Genomic DNA, 18,726 nt, shown 5'->3' on the forward strand with positions numbered 1-18,726 from the left:
TACTACCAAAAATAATTTTTCAATTTTATAATTTAATAAGTATTATCATTAATATAATAATGCGATAATACTAAAGAAAATGCTATTTATAAGAAAATATTTTTAAAACATTAAATGATTCCTCATTCAGAATCACAGCTGAAAGTGATATTTTTGGTTTTTCAAATAGTGGCCATCATTTAAATTCTTTATTCTCTGGTGACAGTGTTTTCTGCTTCACAGATCAAGCAGAGAATGGTCACAGACAGAGAAAGAGAGGTAACTATGGAGGTAAAAAATGAGACAAGAATCCAGGAATTCATTCTGGAGGGGTTTCCTGCTGTCCAGCACCTAGGGAGCCTCCTCTTCCTGGTGCACCTGCTGGCATACCTGGCCTCGATGACAGGCAACATGGTGATAATCATCATCACCTGGGTAGACCGTCGCCTCCAAACACCAATGTATATTTTACTCAGTACTTTCTCCTTCTGTGAATGCTGTTTCATCACCACAGTGATTCCTAAACTGCTGTCCATCTTTCTTTCAGGAAGGCAAACAATTCCCTTTACTGCTTGCCTCGTACAAGCCTTTCTCTTTTTATTTCTTGGAGCAGTAATTTTCTTTCTCATGGCTGTGATGTCCTTGGATCGTTACCTGGCCATTTGCAAGCCTCTGCACTATCCATCCATCATGAACTTGAGGATTAGTTTCCTTCTGGTTTTCTTCTGCTATACTTTGTCCTTCATCTTCTTCACTTGTCTGATGCTCAAGGTTTCCCAGTTATGGTTCTGTGGCCCTAATGTCATTTCCCATTTCTTCTGTGACCTTGGCTCTTTAATTCATCTCTCCTGTTCTGACACCAGATCTATTGAAATATACTTCTTCTTCCTTACCTCATTTGTCATTCTGCTATCCCTCTTCATAACCATCATTGTGTACAGCAACATAATAGTCACAGTGATGGGACTCCCTTCAGCTAAGGAGCGACAGAAAGCTTTCTCCACCTGCTCATCTCATCTCATTGTCCTCTTCCTGATGTACGGCAGCTGTGTCTTTATATACTTGAAACCAAAGCAAACGAACAGGCTGGACTCCAATAGAGAGGCTGCTCTTGTGAACACGGTGGTGACCCCGCTGCTGAACCCTGTCATCTACACTCTACGGAACAAGCAGGTTCACCAGGCTCTGAGGGACACGCTGCCTAGGAAGAGGTTGCAAAAGTAGAACCTTGGAGGGTAAGCGGATCTTCTTGGCCTTCCTATCTCAGTTTCCCACTATTAGAAAAATCTACTCAATAGAAACACTACATCTGGTAATATAGCTTACGCTAACTTTCAGCTGGATGGGTACTGTCTTATTTTGCAGTTCAGTACCTACCTCTATTTCAAAATTTCATTTGTTCTCTATATTGTGCTTATGATCCCTTCCTCTTGATTTTCTACTTATTTGTCTTATGAGAATTCATTCAAACACCATTTATGGAGCACCTATAATCCCTAAGTCATAGGATACTTAGTCTTCAAGCTAATAATAAAAATTTTGCATATCAGATTCAATAAAGACTGTTCATGATACATTCTTATGCTTGAATTTTCTAATACCTCAGAAAAAAGATAGAAAACCGTATTTGCCATTATGTATTCAAAAAAGGTTTGAAATTACAGAAACAAATTGTATCTGAAAATTATGTGAAGTCATAGTATAAAATAATGGTGTTTCATTAATTGAAGCTGTTTAGGTAGATGAATCGGCTGTATGCTCACTAGCTCTTCTTTGGGTCTACTGATTTTAGTGTGTACATAGCTCAGTGAAACTCCAGGTGGTTAAGATGGGCTTTATTATCTTCTGGTTGTGTCAGCTGTTATTAATAAACTTTTAACTCTTTCTTGAAACATAGACAAAAGCACAACTTTTTAACTCGTGCATTTATTTTTCTGTAATGGATGTTGCCAAGTCTTGGACCCAATAGGTCACTCAACGTGAGTGATCTCAGTAGCAAAGTCTCTCCTCCCAGGGAAGAGATATTGGCTCTTTTAGTGTGACCTTAGGTGTACGAGCCACCTGTGTCTTCCAGGTTACGCTAAATTCCAGTTGACATTTTATGTAGCAAAAACTGATAGAACTCATCATTAGAAAAGTTTAAAAGGAAAATGAGTGCACTAATAACAAAAAGTGGATTAAAATTGAGTCGGTTATTGTGTTTACAGGTTCACTGGGGAAGTGATTCCCACCAGAAGACAACTGGTTAGTGGGGAGTAGGTCCTGTCACATCTGACACCTCATGTACATATTGTGCATTTGATTTTTGGTATGTCTGATTTGAATGCATATTTTCCTTTTTTGCTTGTTCTGAGGAGTAATTATATTTGAAGCATAATCTCTTTAGGAAGAATTTTAGACTGTCAAAAGTGCTGGGTGATTTAGATGTTTATGTTTGGGAATGATTTGATTATAAGGTGTTCTGGGGTTTGTGGTCTTCCAAGGACAGCTATGTCTATGTCTCTCCTTTCTCCAAAGTAGAAGTTAGACGGATAATTTTTGAACCTGTTCTAAAGGTAGGGAACTCTTGAGAGTTCTCCTTGTTGGCTTCTGTGTATTAGATAAAAGAGGCACCTCTGCCAATCTCCTTGTGAACCAGACTAGTTGTCACCAATCAGCCAAAAGGAGCCAAAGCTTTGTGCTCATCCAAACTTCTTTGTTGTTTGTTAGTATGCCCCAAGTGGCTAAATTGTGTCAAGCCCTGTTATTTCTGCCCTGAGAGAGGTAAGCTAGAAGCCCGTTCCTCTAGCAGCAGCTGGAAAATTTGGGGTGCTAAAAGTGTTGTCCAGTTCCTTCTATCTTCAGGGAGAAATTGAGAGTTGGCACGTTTGCCTGCTCACACTAAACTGACCCAAGGGGAATAGCTGTGGGAAGTGCTTGAGTGGCCATTTATACTGGCTCTTGATTTTAGTGTATTGGTGAGACTAGCAAATCCTGAGCCTTGTCAGTGACAAGAAATAGGCGAGTTAGGAGTCTCTCCCTTGGGTTACAACCATGTAATTTGTGGTTGTGTGTGGTCAAATCCTTAGCTCCTTAGACTGGGTGTTGGGGGTTCCCTCCTGCTTGTAAGGTTCTGTGTTGGGGATGGGGTTCATGATGAGATTGTATCTCAGCTTTTCCTACCCATTTAGATGTGGCTGTTTTCTCACTTGCGTGGTACTTAGGAGTCTCTCCTGGTTATGGATATCGCCTAGTTATGACTAGTTTATGGATACCTTTGGAAGGGACTGTTCCACGTGTAGCTGTTCATTATGTGCCTCTGTGGGAAGAGAGAGAGTCAGAATTCTCCTATGGTGCTATCTTGCTGACATTCTTTTTCCACTTTTCAGCTATTGCAAGTAAACCTTCTCTAAACTTTTGTGTGTCGATTGTCCTATGAACTTAAGATTTTATATCTCTAGGTAAATACCTACAAATGCAATTGCTGAATTGTATGGTGGCTGTCTGTTTAGTTTTATAAGAATCGGACAGACTGTTCCAGCATGGCTGTAGCATTTTACATTCCCGCTAGCAATGCATGAGTAAATCAGTTTCTTTGCATTCTCCTTAGTATTCAATGTTACTATTTTCAATTCAAGTTAGAAACACACATCCATTTTTTAAAACATCAAGGAATGTACTTTTTATGAAACATTCAAACTATTTTTTTCTTTAATGTAAAATTTTTTGAAACAATTGTATATTCACATGCAGTTGTAAGAAGTAGGGAAATCTGAGTACACTTTGCCTCTTTCCCTCTCATGACATAATTTTACAAAAGTATAGTTAATATCACAATTAGAATATTGACTAATGCACTCCATCAATATTTTTCACACGTTCCCATTTTCCCTGTGCTTGTGTGTGTGTGTGTGTTTACCTCTATACAGTTTTTATCACTTGCTTCCCTTCGTGTATGTATCTACCATGACAGTCAGGATATTGGACAGTTCCATCACCACAAAGTTCCCTCTGATTGCCTTTTTATAGCTACCTTCACTTCACCCTTCAACCCTCCCCCCCTTGAACAACTATCATTCTGTCCTGTTTCTAAAATGATGTTATTTCAAAACTGTTATACAAAGGAATTGTACAGCATGTAACCTTTGAGATTTTCTTACTCAGCACAATTCCCTTGAGATTCATCTAAACTATTTGTGTATCAATATTTCATTTCTTTTTCTTGCTGAGTAGTGTACAATGGAATGGTATGCATCATGGGGTATGCTTGACCACTCACCTGTTAAAGGGCAAATGGGTAGACTCTAGTATTTGGCTATTACCAATAATGCTGGTATGAATATTCATGTATGTGCAGGTTTTGTGTTTTAATTTCCTTGGGATAAACACCCAAGAGTGCCATTGCTGGCTTGTATGTTAGTTTCATGCTTTATCAAATTTTTAAAACACTTTTACTGGAGTGTGGTTGACTTACAATGTTGCGTTAGCTTCAGGTGTGCAGAAAAGTGAATCAGTTACACATTTACATATATCCGGTCTTTCTCAGATTCTTTTCGCATATAGGATGTTATAGAATATTGAGTAGATTGCTCTATTTAGACAGTAGACCTTGTTTATTATCTATTTTATATACAGTAAAATGTCTATGTTAACCTCAACTCTTACCCATGTATCCCCTTTGGTAACTTTAAGTTTGATTTTGAAATATATGAGTCTGTTTCTGTTTTGTAAATAAGTTTATTAAAAATCATTTTTATGGAGTTCCCATTGTGACTCAGCAGAAATGAATCCAACTAGTAACCATGAGGTTGTGGGTTCTATTCCTGGCCTCCCTCAGTGGGTTAAGGATCTGGCATTGCCATAAGCTGTGGTGTAGGTCATAGACACAGCTTGGATCTGGTGTTGCTCTGGCTGTGGCACAGGCTGGCAGCCGTAGCTCTGATTAGACCCCATAGTTTAGGAACCTCCGTATGCTGTGGGTGCGGCCCTAACAAAAGCGAAAAAAAAATCATTTTTATTATATTCTACATATAAGTGATATCATATGATATTTGCCTTTCTCTGTCTGACTTATTTCACTTAGTATGAAAATCCTTAGGTCCATCCGTGGTCCTGCAAATGGCATTATTTCATTCTTTTTTATAGCTGAGTGCATGTTTAATTTTATAAGGAAATGCCAAACAGTTTTCAAGAGTGCCTGTACCATTTTATATTCCTTTGGAGCTATTTTATTTATTTATTATTATTATTTTAATAGTTATTTCACCAATACAATTTTTTTTCCTACTGCACAGTATGGTGACCCACTTACACATACATGTACACATTATATTTTTGCACATTATCATGCTCCATCATAAGTGACTGGACATAGTTCCCAGTGCTACACAGCAGGATCTCACTGCTAATCCATTCCCTTTGGAGCTATTATAAATGGCAATGTGTTTTAAACTCAGGTTTCTACAACTTTATCGTTAGTATATAAAAATGTGGTTTTTCTTTCGTGCATCTTATGACCTTGCTGAAATCACTAATTCTAGGAATATTTCTGTAGGCTGCTTGGTATTTTCTATGTAGATGCTCATATAATTTGCCATAGGGAAAGTTTTATTTATTTATTTCCAGGCTTTATGCATTTTATTTCTTTTTCTTGCCTTACTGCAGTGGCTAGAACTTCCAGAGTTGTCATGTTCCCTCTGTTAGTGGTGAAGCACTTAGTCTTTTAGCATTAACTATGATGCACCTGTAGCTTTTTTGTAGATGCTCTTTGTCAAGTTGAGATGGTTTCTCTTTGCTGCTAGCTTGCTGAGAGTTTATTTATTTTTCTTTTTTAATATGAATGTGTGTGGATATACAAATAACTGCTAAGCCCGAATGAAATCACTAGAAAAAGGTGTGGTTTTTCTGCTGGTGTTTAGCTGGAGTAGGGTTGGTAAAGACAAAAATTCTTCTGTTACTAGGCAACTGTTCTCTCAGTCCTTTGTCTAGAGGTCATGGACTTTTTTCCCTTGGAGTATTAAAAAAAATCTACCTGTTGGCGATTCTAAGTTGGAGGTTCCTGCTGCACCCAGTCAGGGATATACAAAAGGCAATAAAGAAACCCAGGGAAAAGACTGTCATGTTGCTCCTCAAACCCCATGGCCCTTAAACAGTCCACAGTCTTATTTCCCCTTTACCAGAATATTCCCTTGTTTCTTTGTTGTGTTATGTCGAAAGCATTTTTTTTAATTTTATGATTTTTATTTTTCCATTATGGTTTTTACAGTGTTCTGTCAATTTCTACTGTACAGAAAAGTGACCTGGTCATTTCTCACATTATCCGCCATCAGGTTCCATCACAAGTGACTAGATATAGCTCCCTGTGCTATACAGCAGGATCTCATTGCTTATCCACTCCAAATGCAATAGTTTGCATCTATGGACCCCAAACTCCCAGTCCATCCCACACCCTCCCCCCCCCCGATGTCAACCACAAGTCTGTTCTCCAAGTCCATAAGTTTCTATTCTGTGGAAAGGTTTGTTTGTGCCATATATTAGATTCCAGATATAAGTGATATTACATGGTATTTGTCTCTCTTTCTGACTTAATATTGTAAAAGTGGCCCTATCACCCAAAGCAATCCACAGATTCAATGCAATCCCTATCAAATTACCCATAACATTTTTCACAGAGCTTCAACAAACAATCCCCAAATTTATATATAACCACAAAAGACCCAGAATTGCCAAAGCAATCCTGGGGAACAAAAACCAAGCAGGAGGCATGACTCTCCCAGACTTCAGGCAATATTACAAAACCACAGTCATCAAGGCAGTGTGGTACTGGTACCAAAACAGACATACAGCCCACTGAAACAGAAGAGAAAACCCAGAAATAAACCCAGATACCTATGGCCAATTAATCTTCAACAAAGGAGGCCAGAATATAAAATGGGAAAAAGACCATCTGTTCAGTAAATGATGATGGGAAAACTGGACAGCCACATGTAAATCAATGAAACTGGAAGACACCCTCACACCATGCACAAAAATAAACTCAAAATGGCTGAAAGACTTAAACGTAAGACAAGAGATCATCGAACTCCTAGAAGAGACATAGGCAAAAAATTCTCTGACATTAACCCTTCAAATATTTTCTTAAGTCAGTCTCCCAAGGCAACAGAAATAAAAGAAAAAATAAACCAATGGGAACTAATCAAACAGACAAAGTTTTGCACAGCAAAGGAAAGCATAAAAATATACAAAAAGACAACCTACAGAATGGGAGAAAATGATGCAACTGACAAGGGCTCAATCTCTAAAATATACAAACAACTTTTACAACTCAACAGCAAAAAAAGCCAACAACCCAATGGAAAAATGGGCAAAAGACCTGAATAGACATTTCTCCAAAGAAGATATACAGATGACCAATAAGCACATGAAAAAATGCTCAACAACACCGATTATTAGAGAAATGCAAATCTAAACTACTATTAAGTTCCACCTCACACCAGTCAGAATGGCCATCATTAACAAATTAACAAGTAACAAAAGCTGGAGAGGCTGTGGAGAAAAGGGAACCCTCCTCCACTGTTGGTGAGAATGTAAATTGGTACAACTATGGAAAACAATATGGAGGTACCTCAGTAAATGAAATATAGTATTACCGTATGACCCAGCAATCCCAGTCTTGGGCATACATCCAGACAAAACTTTCATTGAAAAAATTACATGCATCTGTATAATCATTGCAGCTCTATTCACAATAGCAAGACATGGAAACAACCTAAATGCCTATGGACAGATGAATCGATTAAGAAGATGTGGTTTATATACACAATGGAATATTACTCAGCTATAAAAGAACAAAATCATGCCATTTGCAGCAACATGAATGGAACTAGAGACTCTCAGAGTAAGTGAAATGAGTCAGAAAGAGAAAGACAGTATTTCAATTAAAGAGGGATGACATGAAGGAAATGGGGTTACAAACCTTGGTGGAAAAGGAAGTCCTTGATGAACTCTTTTTAAATCAAACTTACGTTGCTGTGGAAGAGATTCCTTATATGGAAATCCATGTAAATTGAGGTAACAGATTGATTCACAGAAGAAACTTCATATTATTACTATGTATATTACATAGACAAAAGTTGTGAATTTATGACCATACCATGTATTAATCACTAAAGCTCTGTTTTTATTACTCAATGAATTTTATTACATTTATAGTTTTTCAGTGATCATCACAAACAAATTATAGCATTTCCATCCCAAACCCCAACCTGTCTCATTTGGAAACCATAAGTTTTTCAAAGTCTGTGAGTCAGTATCTGTTCTGCAAAGAAGTTCTGTCTGCCTTTGTTTTAGATTCCACATGTCAGTGATGGCATATGATGTTGGTGTCTCATTGTCTGACTGACTTCACTTAGCATGATCATTTCTAGGTCCATCCATGTTGCTGCAAATACCATTACTTCTTTCCTTTTAATGTCTGAGTAGTATTCCATTGTGTATATGGATAACATCTTCTTTATCCACTCCTCTGTCAATGGACATTTAGGTTGTTTCCATGTCTTGGTTATTGTATATAGTCCTGCAATGAACACTGGAATACATGCATCTTTTCAAGTCATGGTTTTCTCTGGATAGATGCCCAGGAGTGGGAGAGCTAGATCAAATGGTAATTCTATTTTCAGTTTTCTGAAGAATCCCCATACTGTTTTCCACAGTGGTTGCACCAATTTACTCTCCCACCAACAGTGTAGGAGGGTTCCCTTTTCTCCACACCCTCTGAGCACTTATTGTTGTAGACTTTTTGATGATGGCCATTCTGGCCGGTGTAAGGTGGTACCTCATAGTAGTTTTGATTTGCCTTTCTCTCATAATGAGTGATGTTGAACATCTTTTCATGTGCTTTTTGTTCATCTGTATGTTCTCTTTTAATAAAGCTCTATTTTTGAAACCTGAAAAAAAGTTGTGAATTTATGAAGAAACCAACTAAGTAGAGGAAGAAAATTCAATGTATGCTTTGAATTAGCCCAGAAAGAGACCCATAAACAAGGGATTGAGGACAAATCATTTGCATTTTGATTCCATGAAACACCTGTCAGGTAGAGGGAAAGTGATATAGTGAAAAGAACAGTGCAGTATCAAGCCAAAGAGATGCTAAAATCACATCTGCTTAAGTCAAAGAGAGCCAGATGAGTCAAAGATAATTTAGATAATAAAAAAGCCCATGAAAATATGTCTTTAATAATGAGTTCTTGAAACATTTAAAGAAAAATTAATACCAGCTTTTCACAAACCCCCAAATGTATGTGGAAAGACAGTCTCAACTCTTTATATGGGGCATGACCCTCATATCAAGACCCCAAAAAGAGTTATACACCAATTTATCTCTTATGAAAATAGAAGAATACTAAATAAGATGCTAACAAACCAAATTCAGGAACATATTACAAAGGATAATATACCATCATCACCTGGGGTATTCCAGAAATGCAAGTTTAGTTCAACATACAAAATCAATCATTGTAATATATCATATTAATATGCAAAATATATACTCACTGAGGACCTACCGTATAGCACAGGGAACGCTACTCAATATCCGTAATAGCCTACATGGGAAAATAATCTGAATAACAATGGATAAATGTATATGTATAACAAATCACTTTGCTGTACACCTGAAACTAATACAACATTGTAAATCGACTCCACTCCAATATAAAATAAAAATTAAATTAAAATAAAACATATTTATAGAATAATGGACAAAAACGCATGATGATCTCAAAAATGCAAAGATGGCCCTTGACCATACCTGAAATCTCTCATGATAAAAATATTTGTAAAACCAAAGATAGACATGAACTTCCCCCACTTGATGAAGTTATATTTAAAAAGCACAAGATAGCATAATTAGTATAGAAAGACTGAATATGCTACTTCCCTAAGATTTGTAGCAAAGACAAGGATGTCTGCTCTAGCTACTTCTATTTAACATTGTACTAGAGATTCTGATAAAAGCAATTAGGCAAGAAAAATAAAGTCATTCAGACTGGGAAGGAATAAATAAAATTATTTCTACTTTCAGATACCATAATCTCGTACATAGAAAATTTTAAGGTGTCCACAAAAATATTATTATGAAATATGATTTCAACAGGGTTTCAGTATACAGGATCAAGATGATACAAAAATACAGTATCTATACAGTGGAAGTGAAAAATACAAAATTGAAATTAGAAATAAATTTCTAAGGTTTACAGTCTACTGAGACTGAATCATGAAGTATTAGAAATTATGAACAGACCAATAATGAGTAAATAGACTGAATTAGTAATAATTAAAAAAAAAACAGCAAAGAAAAGCTCAGGACCAGATAGATTTACTGGTGAATTTTACAAAATATTTAAGGAGCAACTAATGCCAATCCTTCTGAAACTCTTCTGAAAAAAATGAAGAGGAGGGAACATTTTGTTTTGTATTGGTCATAGCATATCAACAGTCATGCTATTTGCTAGGAATGCCTGGGGTGCTTGGTGGGTCCATACTGCTTCTGGTGAGCCCCCACAGACATTTCCCAACCAGAGTCAACCTTACGCTGGACTGGTCTTTGTGTTTATCATGATTACAAGATGCACCTCAGCACAACCACGAGGGAAATTTGGAAAGTCAAAACTTATGACAGATTCTGGAGGGTATTTGGCATGCCCGGGGGCCACACAGGAAGATCCCATGGAGAGAGAGAGAGGGAGAGAGAACTTGCAAGTGTTCCAATGGTCTGCCTTTATTAGAGTTCAAAGGTGAGGTAGCTATGGTTTCACTCTTTATTTTAAAAATTTTATTGGGGTATAGTTGGTTTACAGTGTTGTATTAGCTTCAGGTTTACAGCAAAGGGAATCAGTTTTATCTGTGAATTTAAAACTTAAGAGAAAAAATTAGGGCACAGAAAAGGAAAATCAGGGTCACTCGAGTGGTCAGTTAATTTTAAGTCACCCGGGTTTTCAAATAGGGGAACTTTATGAGTGGGCACTGCTCATTTCCTTATCTAGTTGTTTAATTAGTAGCTGTGTCACACAGCTGGCAACTTGTTTATTAGAGAAGGTTGCTTCGAAATGGATGCCTCAGCAATCAAAAGTGTAATGTCAGGTACTTACTTTATGAGAAAAAAGCTCATTATCGGGCCATTACACTACACACTCTCAAACTCATTCTATGAGGCCAGCATTCCCCTGATACCAAAGCAAAATAAAAGCACAGCAAGGGAAAAAAACCCTTATAGACCAATATCCATGATGAACACAGATGCAAAAATCCTCAAGAAAATATTCCCAAATGAATTCAGTAGCACACTAAAAGGATCACACACAAGGATCAAATAGACTTTAGCACCACAATGGGAACACCAAAAAAAAAAAAAAGGTAAAAATTATATGATCATTTCAATATGTGTAGAAAGAGAATTTGACAAAATATAACATACTTTCATGACAACAACCCTCTTCAAGGTGGGTATAGAGGGAACTTAATTCAGCATAATAAAGGCCATACAAGCCATAGCCAACATCATATTCAATGGTAAAAGACTGAAAGTTTTTCCTTTAAGATCAGGAACAAGACAAAGGTGCCCACCCTCATCTTTACAATTAAATACGGGACTAGATGTCCTAGCTAGACAAATCAGGCAAGATAAAAAAATGAAAAAGTCATCTAAATTGGAAAGGAGTTAGTAACACTGTTTTTTATTTGCAGATGATATGATCTTACGTGAGAAGATTGTATATAAAAATCCACAGAGTTCCCATTGTGGCTCAGTGGTACTGAACCTGACTAGTATCCATGAGGCTGTGGTTTAGATCCCTGGCCTCAGTGGGTCAAGAATCTGGCACTGCCATAGCTGTGGTGCAGGTCGCAGATGTGGCTCAGATCTGGTGTGGCTGTGGCTGTGGTGTAGCCTGGCAGCTACAGCTCTGATTTGACCCCTAGCTTGGGAACTTCCATATGCCACTGGGTGCAGCCCTAAAAAGATAAATAAACAAACAATAAAAAATCCAAAAGACTCAACCCATCCAAATCAACAAATTCCATAAATTTTCAGTATGTAAAATCAACATACAAAACTGTTTCTTCTTATACGCTAACAATGAAATATCTAAAAAAGAAATAAAGGAAAAAGTATCATTCACAATAGCATCAAAACCAAAAACACTAGGACAAATTTAACCTAACCAGAGTGAACTCAAAACTAAAAGACTTTAATGAAAGGAACTGAAGAAGACACACACACACAAAATGGAAAGATATCTTGTATTCATAAATATTAATATTGTTAAAATGCCCATACTACCCATAGTCATCTATAGAGTCAATGAAATCTCTGTAAAAACTTCAGTGGCACTTCTCACAGAAGTAGAAAAAACAATCCTAAAATTTGTATGGCACCGCAAAAGACTCTGAATAACCAAAGCAATCCTGAGAAAGGAGAATGAAGCTGGAGGCACAACACTTCCTGATTTCAAACTATATTAAATGATTCTACTAACCAAAAACAGCAAGATACTGCCATAAAAATAGACACAGAGACCAATGAAAGGTAATTGAAAGCCCAGAAATAAACCTCTATCAACAAATATTTGACAAAGGAGCTAAGAACGCTCAACGGTAAAAGGAAGGTTTCTTCAATAAATGGTGTTGGAAAAATTGAGTAACCACATGCAGAAAAATGAAACTGAACTTTTATCTTACATGACCCATAAAAATTTAACTCAAAATGGATTGAAATACATATGTAAAATATAATAAAACTCCTAGAAGAAAATAAAAGCAAAAATCTCTTGATTTGGGTCTTGGAAGTGATTTTTTGGAAAAGACATTAAAAGCCCGAGCGACAAAGGCGAAAATAAATAAGTGGGACTACGTCAAACTGAAAAGCTTCTGCATGGCAAAAGAAAAAAATTAAGAAAGTGAAAAGGTAACTTATAGAAGGAGAAAATATATGCAAATCATGTATCTGATAAGGGGTTAATATCTAAAATATGTAAAGAACTCTACAACTAAATGACCAAACCAAACAAAACCCCAAGCAAAACCAATTTAAAAAATGAGCAGAGAAACTTAATAAACATTTTCCCAAAGAAGGCACATAAATGGCCAATAGGTACTTAAAAAGATACTCAGCATCACTAACTAAAATGCAAATATCACCAAGGGAAATGAAAATCAAAACCATAGTGATTAAAAAAAAAAAACCAAAACATCACACCTCTTTGGATGGCTATTATTTTTTAAAAAGGTAAGTTTTGGCAAGGGAGTGGAGATAAAGGATTTTTGTATATTGTTAATTAAATTATAAATTAGGATAGCTACTACAGAAGAAAATTTCCTCAAAAATTTCAAAGTGGAATTACCATATGATCCAGCAGTCCCATTTCTGAGTATATACTGAAAGGAATTAAAATATGAATCTCAAAAGACGTATTTGCACTCCTGTGTTTATTGCACTATTACTGACAATAGCTAAGATATGGAAATCACCTAAATGTTTATCTACAGAAGAATAGGTCAAGAACAAATTATATACATTTGATAGAACATTATTCAGCATTTAAAAATAAGGAAATCCTGCCATTTGCAACAACATAGATGTATCTGGAGGACGTTTTTCTAAGTAAAATGCATCAGACCAGAAAAACAAACATAGCATGATCTCACTTATGTGTGGAATCTAATAAAAAATAGAGGCAGAGAATGTTGGCTGTCAGGGGCTGGGTGAGGGGAAATAGGGAGGTGTTGATCCAAGGGTACAAGGTTTCAGTAATAAAATTAAATAAGCTCTGTAGATCAGTATAACATAAGGTCTATGGTTTAGAATACCCTATTGTCTACTTAAAATTTTAGTAGGAAGGGAGGTCTTATATTAAGTGGTTTTACCATATAAGGAAATAAAACAACAATGGGTCTAGAGAAACTTTTGGAGGTGATAAATAGGTTTATGGCATTGACAGTGATGATGGTTTCACAGGCGCATACTTATCTCCAAACACATCAAGTTGTATGCATTAAATATCTATACCTTTTTGCATGTCAATCATACTTCCAAAAAGTTTTTTAAAATATTATGAAGTATCTTTGACATTGCATTATCTTAGGGGATTTGTTTAAATAAACAACCAACCAGAATCTAGAGCATTAATCTCCACATCAGGGTTTGTCTTTCACTGTGTACCACATATGGTTGATAATGATCAGACTGGATTCACAAATTCAGCTTTGGATTTCTGGACTTCACTTTTCTATTTTTCAAGTTCACCCTTCAACAAAGGTTTATATTAAGGTAATAAAAAGTATATCTGATGAGTTTACATATAATGAATTATAATCAGATTTTGAGAGAGTTCCCGTAGTGGCTCAGTGGTTAGCGAATCCGACTAGGAACCATGAGGTTGTGGGTTTGATCTCTGGCCTCGCTCAGTAGGATCCGGCGTTGCCGTGAGCTATGGTGTAGGTCACAGACATGGCTCGGACCCCGCGTTGCTGTGTTGTGGTGTAGGCCAGAGGCCACAGCTCCAATTAGACCCCTAGCCTGGGAACCTCCATATGCAGCGGGTGTGGCCCTAAAAAGACCAAAAAAAAAAAAAATCAAATTTTGATTAAAACCTTGGGAAAAGTCATACTCTTCTCGGTAGTTTGACCATGATGCCTTGACTTTGTTCTATAGCTGATGAATCTCAATCACTGTCATATACTTTTCAGTAGTTCACCTCTCAGGGTGGAATGTCATTCCATGTTCCTGCAGTACCTAGATGCTGTCTATCCCCAAGAGTCATTTTCAAGTGACTTCTAGAGGTTGTCTAGCTCGATCACCACATTTTAAGAATGAGGTAACAAATATTCTTGGAAGTTGACCAGTTGGTAAGTAGAAGGCAGCACCAGGCTTAAACCCTAAGTCTTGTCCAGTGTAAGATGACCCAGAGTCTTTTATTGTTACCTTTGTATTCCATTCTTATCTCCACTTCCCTCAGCCATCATCCTCTTTCTCCCAGTTTCTATAACAATCTCTACAGCCACTTTCCTACTTTGACTATGGACTTCCAATCTCTTTTCACACATTTTCCACCGCTATGTACAATAATATGTACAATAATTGTAACACCTATGTGATTTTTTTAAAAGCACAATTGATAATTCATTGCCAATAAAATAAAATCTGAAATCTGACCTTCAAGACCAAGTATGATCCACTCACAGTGTAGAAGGTATTTCATAAAATGTATTTGTAATTATCTAACCTCAGAGTTTGGGTTAAAAACAAACAAAACGCACATTGTGTTAATCTTTTAAGAGATATTTCCTCTGAAGAAAAGACCTTCAAATTTCTATCATGGAAATATAAGCTAAAGGACACAAAATTAAGGATTGTGATAATGGGAATGTTGCTATTAAAATAGGCTATAAATTCACTACAGGATTTTTCACAACCCTTTAGTTGACAGCACAAGACCACCAGGGAAAAACTGATTTTCAAAAATTATTTATATTTTATTTTATTTTTTGTCTTTTTAGGGCCACACCTGTGGCATATGGAGGTTCCCAGGCTAGGGTTTGAATCAGAGCTATAACCATCATCAGCCTACACCGCAGCCACAGCAACGCCAGATCCCAGCTGCATCTGTAACCTACACCAGAGCTCATAGCAACGCCGGATTCTTAATCTACTGAGCGAGGCCAGGATGAAACCTGAGTCCTCATGGATATTAGTCATATTAATTTCTGCTGAGCCATGATGGAAACTCCTCAAAAATTATTTTTAGTAGTAATATGAATCAGATAAGCAAGCATATAACTTAGATTCCATTGCCTTGAGTCTTCAGAAGAAATCATAAAATGTGGAATAAGTCTTCCTTTCTAATGATGTTTATATCGGAACAAAGATGCAACAAAGATTTTGCAATTAAAATCAATTGTTGTCAATATGTGTAATATGTAGAGAGAAGAGAGTTACGCATTACAAGGTAAATGTGGCCTGAGAGTTCCATTTTCCTGGGGATGTGTCAATGGAAGTCACCTGAGGTCTGCCACAGTCTTTCTACCAGGAACGCTGTGGACTGCTACACTGGTTGGATGAAAACACATCATTTTCTGAAGCCTTCCACTCCCAGGTCATGTGGCTTTTCTATCTTAATATTTTCATTCTGTGCATGGTTTCCCTCAGAGCCTCGTGAAACTGCTTGTTCCGAAGAGTGTAGATGATACGGTTCAGCAGTGGGGTCACCACAGTGTTTACAAGGGCAGCCTTCCTATTGGAGTCCAGTCTGTTCACTTGTTTTGGATTCACATATATAAAGACACTGCTGCCATATATCAGAGAGAGGACAATGAGGTGAGAGGAGCAGGTGGAGAAAGCTTTCTGTTACTCCTTAGCTGATGGGAGATGCACGATTGTGATCACTATGTTGCTGTATACAATGATGGTTATGAAGAGGGATGTCAAAAGGATGCACAAAGCAATGACAAAGGCCAACATTTCAACAAATCTGGTGTCAGAACAGGAGAGATGAATCAGGGGGCAAGGTCACAGAAGAAATGAGGGAGAAAGGAATGACATGGGAGCCAAGAAGGATAACTGGGAAACCTTCACAATTAAACCAGTGATGACAGTGAAGCTCAAAGCAAAGCCAGCCATGACCAGGAGGAAGCAAGTCCTCAGGTTCATGATGGTTGTGTAATGATGATGCTTGCAAATGGCCACATACCGATCCAGAGACATTATTGCTATGAGAAAGAAACCTGCTACTCCCAGAAATAAAAAGGCAAAGCCTTGTGTGAAACAAGCAGGAAAGGAAATTGTTTATTTGCCTAAAAGAAAGATGACCAACAATTTAGGAACAGCCGCACTTGTAACACCGGACTCAGTGAAGGAGAAAATGCTGAGGAAAAATACTTGGGTGTCTGTAGCTGGGGGTCATTACAGGTGATGGTGACTATGAGTGCATTGCCTGCAGTGGATGCCAGGTATGCCAGCAGGTACACAAAGAAGGGGACCTTTCCCAGATGTTGGACAGTAGGAAACCCCTCCAAGTTGAACTCTTGGACAGCTGCCTCATTTTCCATTTCCATTGGGATCTCTTTCCACAGCAGCATCACTTGCTACTCTTAATCTACAATAAAGACATTGCAGTGAGCACAAAGGTTTTAGGGGGCAGATGACCAAGTTATTTGATTACCTGAAAGGCAGCTGGCAGATAGCAAAGTAGTCCAGCCAGCTTGTTCTTGAATCAGAAGGACATGAGTCTAAGTCCAGTTCAATACTGAGTCCTAACCCCAGAGAGGCAGGTTATCTTTGGAAAGTTAGTTCTTTTGTGAGCGTCACTTTACCAATGTAACACAAAGATAATAAATCTATATGCATATTCTTGTGAGAATTAAGTAAAATAAAGCAGGTAACTCACTTGGCATGGGATATAATGTTTTTCATGTGTTCCACAAAGTCTAATATAATATTAGGGTCATTTGTACACTCTTAAATATAGCATAATATGTATATCAATAACATGGTCATTGAAATTTGAATATTTATGCAATATTACATTTTATAATGGTATCAGTTCATAAGCAAACGTAATAGTAATGATAGTAACATTCGTTTTGAGTATCTTTTTAAAGATGTGAAACAAATTCTGTGGGCCAAATCATCATCCTCATTATCACCATTGTTTGTTGAGAACTTTACTAATGCTTGGTACTATGCAGGTCCCTTATATCCAATATTTCTATTTCTTTCCACAATAGCAATGAATGTTTGGTTGCCCCACTTCTTCTTCTACTGAAGAGAATTAAGGCTTAGGTCACATAGCTGGGAAATGCGGAGCTGGGACTTCACTAGATCTTCCCAAATCCAAAGCCTTTGCTCTTTCTAAATGCTGTAACACAATATTTTTAAATCAGAAGAAATCTATTGCTGATGTTTTTCAAAGTCTGAGTCAGTATCTGTTCTATATAGGAGTTCATTGTGTCCTTTTTTTAGATTCCACATGTCAGTGATAGCATTTGATGTTGGTGTCTCATTGTATGGCTGACTTCACTTAGCATGATCATTTCTAGGTCCATCCATGTTGCTAAAAATGCTGTTATTTCATTCCTTTTAATAACTGAGTAATATTCCATCATGTATATGTGCCACATCTCCTTGATCCACTCCTCTGTTGATGGACATTTAGGTTGTTTACATGTCTTGGCTATTGAAAAGAGTGCTGCAATGAACATCGGAGTACACGTGTCTTTGCGAGTCATGGTTTTCTCTGGATAGATGCCCAGGAGTGGGATTGCTGGATCAAATGGTAGTTCTATGTTTAGTTTTCTGAGGAATCGCCATACTGCTTTCCACAGTGGTTGCACCAATTTACAATCCCACCAGCAGTGTACTAGTGTTCCTTTTTCTCTACACCCTCTCCAGCACTTATTGTTTGTAGACTTTTGGATGATGGCCATTCTGGGTGGTGTAAGGTGGTACCCCATAGTGGTACACAGCTGCAGAAGGTGTTTATAAATTTTAGAGATTAATCTCTTGTTAAGGATGTCCTATATATTTCTGATCAAGTGTTTCACTTAAGGCTAATGTTGCCCTGCTGACTTACTGTCTGCATGATCTACCCATTGATGTAAATGGGGCATTAAATTTTCCTACTATTACTGGCTTGCTGTCAATTTCTCCATGTAGGTCTATTAATTAATAATTGCTATGTATATTTTGGTGCTCCTATATTATGTGCATATATATTA

At 37.2% G+C, this 18,726-nt stretch overlaps 1 protein-coding gene and 1 pseudogene across 1 annotated transcript; one reads left to right on the top strand and one right to left on the bottom strand.

The window, feature by feature from the left end:
- Positions 1-208: 208 nt before the first annotated feature.
- Positions 209-1,203, top strand: LOC125117039 (olfactory receptor 6C74-like). The gene has a single exon (XM_047762738.1). The coding sequence runs from the start codon at positions 235-237 to the stop codon at positions 1,201-1,203; it is 969 nt and encodes a 322-aa protein (XP_047618694.1). The 5' UTR covers positions 209-234.
- Positions 1,204-16,120: 14,917 nt separating this feature from the next.
- On the bottom strand, positions 16,121-17,115 carry LOC125115520 (olfactory receptor 6C75-like; annotated as a pseudogene).
- Positions 17,116-18,726: the final 1,611 nt, after the last annotated feature.

Source organism: Phacochoerus africanus, chromosome 15, assembly GCF_016906955.1.
Source record: "Phacochoerus africanus isolate WHEZ1 chromosome 15, ROS_Pafr_v1, whole genome shotgun sequence".
NCBI classification, from domain to species: Eukaryota; Metazoa; Chordata; class Mammalia; order Artiodactyla; family Suidae; genus Phacochoerus; species Phacochoerus africanus.

Bases quoted from the DNA above. Each gene is read 5' to 3' on its own strand.
- LOC125117039 (XM_047762738.1), top strand. From the start codon at position 235: ATGGTCACAGACAGAGAAAGAGAGGTAACTATGGAGGTAAAAAATGAG.